Source organism: Carassius gibelio, chromosome A19, assembly GCF_023724105.1.
Source record: "Carassius gibelio isolate Cgi1373 ecotype wild population from Czech Republic chromosome A19, carGib1.2-hapl.c, whole genome shotgun sequence".
Taxonomy (NCBI): Eukaryota; Metazoa; Chordata; class Actinopteri; order Cypriniformes; family Cyprinidae; genus Carassius; species Carassius gibelio.
Window position 1 is genome coordinate 27055653 of NC_068389.1, and position 13238 is coordinate 27068890.

At 35.4% G+C, this 13238-nt stretch overlaps 1 protein-coding gene across 3 annotated transcripts in view; it reads left to right on the plus strand.

The window, feature by feature from the left end:
- Positions 1–2653: 2653 nt before the first annotated feature.
- The window catches only part of LOC127934840 (histone deacetylase 9-B), a 38396-nt gene continuing 27811 nt past the window's right edge, over positions 2654–13238 (plus strand). The window contains exons 1-2 of one of the 3 annotated variants that reach the window (XM_052532369.1): positions 2654–2808; positions 4495–4561. In XM_052532369.1, the coding sequence (XP_052388329.1) occupies positions 4537–4561 (25 nt within the window). In that variant the 5' untranslated portion in view covers positions 2654–2808; positions 4495–4536. Of the gene's footprint in view, positions 2809–4494; positions 4562–8481; positions 9036–13238 lie in introns of those variants that run through there. The other 2 variants (XM_052532368.1, XM_052532366.1) reach the window with 2 other exon arrangements.

The following is a 13238-nucleotide window of genomic DNA, read 5'->3' on the forward strand; positions in this document are numbered from 1 at the left end:
TGCACATACACACACACACACACACACACATATATATATATATATATACAATTGCATAATAAATGAAAAGAAAATAGAATACAAAAAGATTAGAAAGGTAGTTATATTTTTCAAAGAATAGAATAGTGAGTGTTAAAGTTAGATGGTCAAATAAAGATGGAAGATATGTGTTTTAAGCCGATTCTTGAAGATGGCTAAGGACTCAGCTGCTCGGATTGAGTTGGGGAGTTCATTCCACCAGAAGGGAACATTTAACTTAAAAGTCCATAAAAGTGACTTTGTGATTTTTTATTTATTTGTATTATTTTTTTTGTCAGTACTAAAGTATTCCACAATGTATTGCCAATTTTCTTTGTAAGCTGCAAGAGCATGAAGTATTGCATGATGTTCACATTTCAGTTTAATTATTTTGTATTTATTTATGTATTTATTTAATTTGAATGCATCATGCATTTACCTGTTTCTAGTTGCACAAATCCTCCGGCAGGTCATACTGCATATTTAGATTTCATTTACTGTATTTCCATGTCAGTCCCACAACCAGTTGATGCCAACAGGGGCGGATAACCCCTCCCAGTTGGCAGCAACGAATTAAAGGTTATGGCCAATTTGAAAATTTATGAGCGCAAATCTTTCGTGATTCGTGATCCCGCTCCGAACTCCCGAACTGATTCAAATTATTTGCGATCCCCAAACTGACTCAAATGATTCCCGAACCCGCTCTGAACTCCCGAACTGACTCAAATGATTCGCGATCCCGCTCTGAACTCCCGAACTGATACAAATGTTTCGTGATCCCCAAACTGACTCAAATGATTCGCGATACCGCTACGAACTCCCGAACTGATACAAATGATTCGCGATCCCGCTCTGAACTCCCGAACTGATACAAATGATTCGCGATCCCGCTACGAACTCCCGAACTGACTCAAATGATTCGCGATCCCGCTCTGAATTCCCGAACTGATACAAATGATTCGCGATCCCCAAACTGACTCAAATGATTCGCGAAACCGCTCCGAACTCCCGAACTGATACAAATGATTCGCGATCCCCAAACTGACTCAAATGATTCGCGAAACCGCTCCGAACTCCCGAACTGATACAAATGATTCGCGATCCCCAAACTGACTCAAATGATTCGCGATCCCGCTCCGAACTCCCGGACTGATACAAATGATTCGCGATCCCCAAACTGACTCAAATGATTCGCGATCCCGCTCCGAACTCCCGGACTGACTCAAATGATTCGCGATCCCGCTCTGAACTCCCGAACTGATACAAATGATTCGCGATCCCCAAACTGACTCAAATGATTCGCGATCCCGCTCCGAACTCCCGGACTGACTCAAATGATTTGCAAACCCGCTCTGAACTCTGACATATATTCATATAAATGTAATTTAAAAAATGAATTAATAATTTTTGATTTTCAAATATTGCACCTGTCAAACATAGTTACCCACTTTTAAAAAGCGTGCGGATAGTAACAACTTCGTTTTGTGTCAGAACTTTCAAACTTTCATTCATAAATTCACCCGTTTGTGTTTGAAAAGCGACAGGGATTGAATCGCGGAAATGGAACGTGCTGTATAAAGCAGAACGTCACTGAATTCGGCCATTTTTTAAGGAATAAATCAAAAGTAGAGCATTTAATCAAATCTCGATATGGTGTCTGCAATATTAAAGGTGTTCAGTACCGTCGCTCCCTACACGCAGAGTAGGGCACCAACTCCCAGAGGGGGCACCATCCCAGTTGCTCAAAAAAAACTTCCTCCATTCTCCCATCCGCGCTCGCGACCGCTCGCACCTCGTGTTTGTGGTTGAATGTTCATGATTGATGGATTAACATCTATGCCCGGGTAAAGTACATCAGCAATCCAGCGAAGAGAAAGAATATATATATATATATAAATCCCCAACAATTCAACTTTAAATGGTGCTGATAATTTAAATGAAATGAAAATAAAGCCAAATTAGCTGAATCTTATCTGTATCAGATCCTTAAAACCACTCTCTTACAGAACAGTTTCTTCCCAGTTGCTATCAGAACTTTAAACTCATAAATGCATTAATGTTCAAATACTATTCACCATGTTATTCTTTTAACTACAGTCACTTTTTTTATTCAAATCTCTTCTGTCTATACTGCTGCTATACAACATGCAATATACAATATGTGCAATATTGTACAATATGAAGTATAACAGTATTTCTAAATACTTATTTATCATAAATTCAAACATAAATTCAAACTTCAAACAAATTCACTAAATAGTATATGTTAGGGTCGAATATTATATCTGGTTACTAAATGTGAAACACAGTACTGCAGTAAAGGTGCAATAACCTGTATATGCAATAATATACACCATATGTCAATGTGCTATTTTGTCTAACTCCAGCCCAGAAGCAGTGCTCCTAATTTCGTTGTAGGCAGAAAAATACAATGACAAATAAATAAATGCGTTCAATTCAATTCAATTAAGAATGTCTGTAATGTGCATGTTGTAAAAGAGCACGTAACACTCATTGCGTTATAATCTTTACTCTGTCAGCATGTCTTGAGTAATATAAGGCATTATGGTGATGTGAGAAACAGTCATTGTGGGTTATTCTGCTGCGTCTCTTCTGTCGCGCTATTTTTAGATCTCGCGTCTGGCTGCTGCGCTCGTGAGCGCGCGCGCGCGTCTAGCTACTCTGAGCGCAAAAGATCCGCGGTGCGTTTTTTATGAATGAGTGTGTGATCGCCGTCGTTTCTGTCACAGCACCCCACAAACGAACAGGAACAGAGATACACTTTTTCAGGTGAGTGTCAGCTTCATGTCTCATTTTTATAATCAGAGAGTGAGTGAGAGAGTGCACTGCTGAATAATTATTAAATATATTATTGCAGAACCAGCAAAATGTGTAAAATGAGGGTCATGCGTTTTATGTGCATTATGAACTGGATTATGCATGCGTGCATATGATGTTAATTAGAGCAATTTTACAATTAATTTTTACTGATTCTTAAATCCAGCATAGCCTAATGGATTGCAATACAGGTTAGTCGGTAATAATAGTAAAATTTAACTGTAATAATGCAATTCTCAATACATTAGAATAATTTTGTGTGTTTTTTTTCTGGAAATGTGTGTGGGGGGGGGGGATGTAGAGCTCTTGGTAACAGGTAGAGAATATATCCAGCATCGCTTGCTCATAGGACGCATGGGGGACACATCATGAGCTATAAATAGACCTGACAGCAGCCACACACACACACACACACACACACACACAGAGCCTCCTGCTTTTACACTGAGGACGCCTCACAGAAGCTGTTTCTCCAGTGCATCTCAGCTGATTTTACTGCATTGCTGTGCAGAACACTCATATGATGCTGAGCTGAATTGTATGGCAACAGGTTACATCAACAGGTCTGCTATAAATAAGAGTGTGAATGTGCCACTGTCTGACGCTATTACTGAACTGCCATTACACAGCCTGCTTTTTAGTCAAATACAAACTGTGAAACAATATCTAAAAATATCAAAATATCATTTTTTTATGTCAGGTTAAAGTATGCAAATGAAACATAATTTGCATACATTTCCGGAACAGGAATCTGAACATTGCATCAAAATTTAGTTTCACTTTGTTGACATATTAAAGTCAGAGGTTGTTACAGAGGGGATATCTCGTTTTATCACTCTGTAAATCATAAAGTACAGTCAACAACCTGAAAAATGAAGAATGATATTTGAACAAACAAACCCCTCTGTAGAAACCTTCAGAGTTTAGTGTATGTAACTGGATATTTTATTAAATCAACAACATGAGTAAATAACATTAAATAAACAAATAATTAAATAACATTAAATAATTCAATCTACAGACATAAATAGATTATATGTAATAAAATAAAGATTTAAATGTGTATTTCATGAGTTTTTCCACTAGTCTGAAATAACACTAAAAGGCCAAACAGCCCCAAATCTCAAGATGTTTTTGCCTACAGTGACTCACCTAGGACTAGTTCACCCAAAAAAAATATTTGCTGAAACTCAGCCTCAGGCATCCAAGATTGTAGATGAGATTGTTTCTTCATCAGATTCCTAGAAATGCTTTGCATCTATTGAGTAATTCACAAGGAAATCACAAGTAATCCACAGCACTCCAGTCCATCAGTTAAACTCTTGAGAAGACAAAATCCTTCAAGACATTTTGAAAAAGTTGTCTGAATAAGGAGAGAAATCTGCACAGATCATGCAACGTTTACAAGCCAAAACAATCTGATGTGAGAAACAACAGGAGATGGACTTTTTCACTGGATGAAGCAGTATTATGGATCATGAAACAATGCTTTAAAGTTGAAAATATCTTGGTGGATTTGTTTCGGCTTTTGTCTTCTCCAGATGTGAACTGATGGACTGGGGTACTGTGGATTATTGATGCTTTTATCAGCTGTTTAGACTGTAGTTTATTTTGCGTCTCTATGTGTTTTTGTTAAAGGACTCACATGATGCTGTACACTCTTCATCATTGGCTGACTTCATGATGAACTCACTGCTGGATGCAGGTACACACACACACACACACACACACACACACACACACACACACCTGGTCTGAAGGCACATGTCTGTCAGTGATCATTTTAGATACAGTTAGCTGACTTTAGATGTGTTTCTGCTGCTTTACAGAGACACAAACAGATTCCCTCTTTCATGATGTACATCTGATCACGCAATAAAGATGAATTACTGATTAAAGTTGTTATTTCATAGTTTTAATGACTTTTTATGTAATATTATTCTACAACGTGGGAAAAGGTCATGTGAATGTAAGGTGAATCAGTGCAGCTGATATTCCGGTATATTGTGTGACCGTCTCATCTCATCTGGTTTTGAAACGAGTTCCTGAGTGTGTGTTGAGTGACGCAGATGGTGTGATTGTTTGAATGATGTCAACACTGAAAACTTTATTTTATCTCATCCATCCTAAAGCTTTCTGGGTGGAGACCAGCAACATTCCTCACACACTGACATATGAATGTAGTTCCTTTTACAGTCTATTACACAACACAATACACACAGATTCACACGCACACACTCAGACATACAAAACACATATATATGAACAGATAACAACTTATAAAACACATTAAATTAATATACATATACACATTACAGGTTAAAAGTTGGTTGTCTGTTCTGGTCTCCAAGGCTGAATTTATTTCTTTAAAAAATGCAGTAAAAATTTAAATAAAAAAAAAGAGTGAAATATTATTGTGATTTAAAATATCTGTTTTCCATGTGAATATCTGTTAATATGCAATTTATTTCTGCGATGCACAGCAGTATTTTCAGCATCATTCCTCCAGTCTTCAGAGTCACATGATCTTCAGAAATCATTCTTATATGATAATTTGCTGCTAAAGAAACGTAAATGGGTATTATCAATGTTGAAAACAGTTGTGCTGCCCAATATTTTTGTGGAAACTGTGAAACTGTTTATTTTTCACGATTCTTTGATGAATAGAAAACTCAAAAGAACAGCATTTATTTGAAATAGAACTCTTTTGCAACATTGTTGTCACCTTTGATCATTTTATTGCATCCTTGCTGAACAAAAAATACATGACTGATCCATTTTGAACAATAGTTCACTCACACATCTGCTTTGCATCATATCTCCACCAGCAGTATATAAAAGTCGCACGCACTTGTGTACTTCAGCCTCAAGAGGGCGCTGTTGCAAACGAACGCTAAAAGCCCTATACTGTAGATAACATGCGCGTTCATGAGCACGTGTGTATTTTAATGCGTTATAAGTGCCTTGTCTTGTTCACTGTATGTGTGTTGTGAGGTTTGGTATGTATATGGTGTCCAGTGTGTCTGATTTGCTTATGATTTGGTTGTTGTTATATTCAAAATAATGATGTGCTATACCACTCCCTGGATTAAACAAGTAATGCAGTAACTTCATGAAAGAGCATGCATGCAGCTGCTGTTTGAAATATTTTTTAATTACATAATGCATAGTCTTATCAGGTAGTGTAGATACTGCCACAGGAACACATGAAGCAATCACAAACTGTATATATACTGTGCATTACACAGTTTTCAGTACTTTCTCTGGTCTTTATAGCACAGGCTGTTTTGCTGGTGTGGATATTTTTATCTGTCCCCTTTTACCTTGGGAGTGTCTGTTTCTCTGTCCCAGACCTGTGCAGACGACCTATTTTACAACACTGCCATTGTTTTGTCTGGAGAGGAAGAGCAGGAAAGCTATACTGTAGGTCCCTATACTGTGTGTGTTCAAGAAGTATCATCAAGAGCATGCATGCAGAGTCAATAAATGCATTTATTCACAAGAAAGCATGCAGTGTTTGTCCATGCAAAATGCACAAGTGCAATGCTAAAGTGTTGCATAGAGTATTGTTTTAATGGTGTTGTCATGTGGTTGTTAGGGTGCTCTGGTTGGTTGCTAAGGTCCCGGGTGATGCATACTTTAGCAAACTGCTCTAAAAACTGCTTGGGAAAATAGTGCTGTGATGCATTTGCTGCCACAGAGGAACTTCATCTCTGTCACGCATTAGGAATGTCTCGCTCCTGGGAATTGTGCTTTTTCTGGATTATAAAAAGATTTCCTCCGTTTCCTCATTCATTCGGCAGGCCTGAGGGTATCCCACGTCACGAACCGGTGTTTTACGTGCTATTATTCTTTTAAACTGGCTGATTGTCAGGTGTTTTCCCCACAGTGGGGTTTAACAGTGTTTTCATGATGTTGTTTGAAGAGCGAAGAGAACCATGAAATCACATTCTGTGAAGAGAGAGATTCGAAGGGTGTTCCCAGTCAAAACTGACTTGCCTTTTAAAAAGTCCATGGAAATCACCAAATATTGGATTCAATCTTATTATTAGCTTGTTTTCTTCTGGTTTTTGGTTTTCCAACGTGGAAAAAATTCCCAAAAAGTACAAGAATTTTGAGAAGTTGTACTGTATTGTAGTTGTTTCTCCAGACAGCAATAAGATTAAATGGAGAATTTTGCTTTTCTGATGATTCTCCTGAGATTAAACACCCAAGTCTAACTATAATGCAAAGTATCTGAGAAGAGACATTTTGGTCTGCAAAGTAAAAATCCTAATTTTCATCTCTTTATTCTTTAGATTTTAATCTGAGTGTCGTCTTGCAGATGGAAAATCAAAGTCTTGTTAATTTGTTTACTGATGAAGCTTTGGGAAACAGGAAGTGGACTGTTTAATGTCAACATTGAAGGGCCTGGGTGCGTGCTGCTAATGCGTTTAGTGAGATTAGACCGCTGAGAGAAACAGGTGAAGATGAGACGAGACAGAGCGTCTGAGAGCAGATAACAGAGCAGGATCAAACACACAGTGACAGAAAGACTGGAGGAGAAACTGATTCAGAGTCAGAGGAGAAAGCCGTCCAGAACACGTCTGGCTTGTATTTTACCAAAAGATCAAAGGAAAGAGATCAAGAAATGTGAAAAATACCATTTAAAAGATATACTTAATACTCTATACTTGCAGCAATAAAATAAATTATTCTCGATATGGCTAAAATTAAATTAATGTATATTAATAAATAAATATGCATGCTTTGCATTGTGACATTATTGTGACAGTTAACCACATTTCTCCACAATTTATCATTTTCATTTCTGCACTGTAAAAACTTTGATATAGTGCTTCATTAATAAAGTACATTAGGGTGAAGGTTTTACCAAATGTAATTAATTTTTATTTTTATTTAATTTACAAACACAAAAAGTCAAATTACATTCATATTTTTTAATTTTAAAATTAATTTAATTTGAGTAGTTTTACAGTTATGACAATAATAATTTTTTCTTGTTAAAGTAAATGAAAATTCTATTTTTAGTATTAAAATTGTAAAATATTTTCAATTTAGATTTAATCTAATTTGAATAATTGTATATAACGACAATAATTATAAAAAATAAACATCTTGTTGAAGTAAATGAAAATGCTACTACATTTATATTTTTCATTTTTGACCAAGTTGACAATAAACTACAATAATAAGAATGAGCATTTTCCTTTCTACAGTATGAAAAACTTTTATATTAATTTTTTTTTATATTACAGTACAATTATAAAGTAAACAATAATTTGAACTGAATTTGTTTTTATTAAATAAATCACAATACAAAAAGACAAAAATTTACATTTTTATTAATTTGAGTAATTTTGCAATAATTTCAATAATGATATTTAAAAATGTTTTCTTTGTTAAAGTAAATGAAATGCTTAAAGATAATAACATTTCTCATGTTACAGCATTAAGAAAGTTCTTTTTTAAGAGTCATGAGAATTTAATAGGTGGATATGTGCTTAATTCTAATGCCGATAACATCACAATGCCTTTCATCCTTCATTTTCTTTACCTAAAGCCTACTTTTATATTTGTTTCCTCTGGGTTTGTGGTGAAACTGGAAGTGGTGGTTTGTTCATGCGATTCACCCATGCAGAGATAAATGAAAGGAGAAAGAGAGAGCGCAGGGAAGAGATGAAGCCAGACAGCTGTGTTTTTGTGTTGCTATTTTGAGCGTCTGGCCGCTGCCCTACTCCCCTGGTCTGGCCCGGCCTATTTCTGTCCTGGGCTGGTCCTGCTGCTATTCTTGGCACCTGAGAGAGAGAGAGAGAGACAGCGAGAGAGAGAGAGAGAAAGACACAGCGCAGTGAGGAAGAGTAACAGAGAGAGAAAGCGTGAGAGCGCTGCTTCAGTTTCCTGTTCAGAGGCTGAGAGGCAGTAACAGAGTTGAGCTCCTCACCTGTGACGTCTACCTGAAGAAACCCAGCAGAGACGGCCAGAGGAACTCACAGAAGAAGCACAAAGAAGCTTGGGAAACCCTGAAGGAGTCCGCACAGGAGCAGAGGCCACTGAGAGCGCGTGGAGACGGTCTGAAGCTCAAGTTATGCTGCAGACCATTTATGAATCTGACTCCAGCATCACTGCCGAGTGGAGGAGAAGACGCCTGGACTCTCACAGCACTGCCTTCGCTTCAGGTACAGTCTGTCAGATGCTCCTCTCAGAATTCCGCTGATGGAATTCCGTCTGATACAATGTTGCAAGGTTTAACAATTGAGTTGTTGGTGACTCTCCATTCGCTCTTATTGCTGTCTACACACATTGTCTCATTTTCCAGGACAGATATCAAAACGTTAAATCAAGACATATTAACAGGAGAAACTAAATTACATACAATGTAAAGAAAAATCTAACAAAATGAAAGAAATTTTAGCTTAAAAACGCATAAAAACTCAAGTGGCAGATTTCTTTTTATTATTGTTTTAAGTATGAACTCACTTCATTTTGTTATGTTTACAGACCATTTTTAAATATAAATACTGTATATATTTAAATATTTACATTTTTTGCTTAGGAGAAACGTATGAGACAAAGCTAATTTGTAACTGAGACAATTTTTTAAATTCTAAATATTAATGTAATTTAATGTATTGAATTCAGTAAAAAAATACTTAATAATTTAAGTTATATTGTATTAATAAATCTAAATAAATCTTGTAATAATAATTGTTTTTGTACATAATAAAATAATAATTTAAAATATATTGTTTTAAATTAATATTTAACATTTACTTTTTTATTTAATTAATTAATTAAATTAATTTCAGTTACCAGTAATTAGAATGAGAAATTGGATTATTGCAATGAGGAAAAACTTATTGCAATTTAAAAATTTAAATTATATGAATATTTATGATTTATGATTAAAATAAATTTAAATTGTATCATTTACAAATCAGCATTGTCTCAAATGTTTCTTCTAAAAGAGAGAGGGAAAAAAGACAAATAGTTGTAAGAGAACAAAGCTACAAAGTAAGATCATGAGAGCAACTCAGATTGTTTGCTCTTGGTAGGTGTTGATGAGAAATGATGAGTTCATTTGAATATCTCTGTTGTATTTGTGATGTGAGTTATGGGGAATTTCACATCAGAGTGTGTGTGGATGATTCAACACCAGGTCAAATCTATATCCAGACATCGCTGAGATCTTCATGTTTTGTTTCATCTCACATTCATTGTTTGATTTTCAGCAAGGCAAGTGACTCACTTCACTGAATCAAAACAGGTTTCCATCTGACACTCACCTGAGCATCAGGCCTGTTTCAGGCTTTATTAAAATCCAGCTGTAGGTTTCTGATCTCAGATCAGTATATCCTCATAAATCCTGGTTCATTTAATGCAGCTGGACTCAAACAAACTCCCTTTTGCTGGAAATGAAAGGTCACTTATAGAGCATTGCGGTATACTGTATCTCAAGCAAAGTGCTTTGTTGTGTGCTAAGTTTTTGCAAATGTATTCAGTCATTTGTTATGTGTGAATAACAACATTTGCACATGCCGCAGAAATGCACTGCGAAAATATTTTTCTGTATCTTGTTTTAAGAATTTTAGACACTTGTAAAGGAAAACAAGACAAAAATACTTTTTGCAGAGTAGTAAGAGTAAGATGCTAGTATGCTTCTATAAATATCTATTGATTATGGAGTCCAGCAGCTTGTCAGGGACAGATTTCACTCACTGAGTTTTGAACAGTGATGTGATGTGACCTGGACTCTGATTTTAGCATGTGCTCTTTGTAAGGTGCTTTTTTCCTCCAAGTGTGTGTCCGCGTCCCATTTAGCACATTTACTATGCACTGTATGTATGTACTTCGAAAGTGATTTTGTCACAAACTCATCTTCTGTAATGCATGGGATTGTGTGTAATAGCAGCCCAAAAAGCATAAAAAAGTACAAACAAAGTTTGATCTAGGCATTGTAGCATGCTGTTTTCATGTAAAGTGATTTGGAATGCACAGATTGTAATCTTGCATAATATTTGGGATGGAAAGTATGCAAATTGAGAAACAACTAATGAATGCATGCATGCATTTTTTTTTTTTACATTGAAAAAAGTCTCTTCTGCCCACCAAGGCTGTATTTAACTTTTATCAAAAATACAGTAAAAACAAGTAAAATTGCAAAATATTATTACAATTTCAAATAACTGTCTTCTATGTGAATATCTGTGATTTAATCCTGTGATGCAAATCAAAATTTTCAGCATCAGTGTCACGTGATCTTTCAGAAATCATTCTAATATGAAATCATTCTAATATGCTGATTTCTGATTATTATCAATGTTGAAAATGAATATTTTGTGTAAAACGTTATACATGTTATTTTTCAGGATTCTTTGCTTATTCGAAAGTTCAAAAGAACTGTGTTTATTTGAAATAGAAATCTTTTGTAACATTGTGACATTTTCTGTCACTGTCATTCGTGTAGAGCGCCAGACTTCTGAATGGTAGTGTCCTGTCAAGTCTAATCAGCGTCTAGCAGGTGGATGCATGTTTACTTCATACTTGATTTGTTGGTTCTAAGAAACATCTTTTGACAAGTGTGTTGTGTTGTGTTCAGGTGTGTTTGTGCGCGGTGTCCTACTTTAGGAATGGCGTGAGAGGGCAGTTATTTACCCCTCTGTGCCTCTGTGCTCCGTTACTGCCCCGCGGCTGCATGTTGAACGTTCTGGCCTCTTGACTTCAAGCTCGACTATTCTTAGCCGCCGTATTTTAGGCTTAAGGCATTAGGATGCTAAGATTAGCCCTGGTTATCATTCCGTCTGAGTTAACTCCTCACATAACTACATACCGGAAGGCTTTATTTATAATGCACACTGTTTTCTCTGTTTTTTAATAACAGCGGGAGAATTTTTTTGAGATTTTTAGTCAGTCAGAGAGTTGTGTTTCATGCACATCTCTGCTTTTTTATTGCATTCAGAGCACATGCTGCAGTATTTTTGGTGTCGACTGACACCTTTGGCCAATGTTGTGGTTCTGTTTTGGTGGTCTGTGCTTTTTGTGGCCTGTGTATTCTGGGCCGGGGGCCCGATGGAGTCTCTGTGGCGAGAGATGGTTTCACAACGCCACAGGTTTTTATTTCAACGCCTGAACGTGGACGAGATGCAGATATTCTGAGTCAAATGCAACTGTCGCCTCTTACATAGTTAGCCTCATAACCTTCCGTCAAAGAATAACTGTGTGCGACCAGACCAAGGTTTTATTGCAATGAGGATTTTCTTTCATAGCTCAGGAGACTTCATGGAGAACTTTGTGTCAGATGTTCCGCTTAAAATTTTTGAGGAAAAAATAAAAATAGACTCAAGAGAGAGAATTATTGACATACTGTAAGAGTATAGAGATAAAGTATGACATTTATGAGTCCATATTGAGATTTCAAACTGAGCACATTGTGATATATTTTATATCGAAGCCCAATTCCCGCCACATAAGAAAAAAAGAATCATGATTTGGTAAATCATAATCATTAAAATGGCATAATTATGATATAAAAATAACATGTTTTGAAAGTTATTTTTATGTTATTTATATCTTATAGTTTATCACTTTTTATCTCATAGTCATAATTATGAGATAAAAAGTCAAAATTATGACTAGGTCAATTATGAGATAAAAAGTAGAAATGATGACATAAGCCTTAATTATGAGATAAAAGTAAAAAATATGACATCAGGTCACATTTATGAGATTAAAAAGTCAGAATATGATATATTGGCCATATTTATGAGATAAAGTAGACAAAGTAGAATTTTTGCGAACTAAGTTATAAATATGAGATAAAAAGTCAAAATTATGACTTTAGGTCAACTATGAGATAAAAAGTAGAAATGATGACATAAGTCATAATTATGAGGCAAAATCACAATTATGACATACTAAGTCTTAATTATGAGATAACAGTAAAAATTATGACATTAGGTCACATTTATGAAATAAAAAGTCAGAATATTTATATATTGGGTCATATTTATGAGATAAAGTAGACAAAGTAGAATTTTTGCGAACTAAGTCATAATTATGAGATAAAAAGTTCAAATTATGACATAAGTCATAATTACGAGACAAAGTCACAATTATGGCATACTAAGTCTTAATTATGAAATAAAGTAAAAATTATGACATTAGGTCACATTTATGAGATTAAAAAGTCAGAATATGATATATTTGGTCATATATTTATGAGATAAAGTAGAAAAAGTAGAATTTTTCACAAACTAAGTTATAAATATGAGAGAAAAAGTCTAAATGATGTCACACATAGTCTTAATTATGAGATACAAAGTTCAAATTATGACTACAGTACAAAGATGTCATAAATATCAGATAAAAAGTCAAAAAGTAAT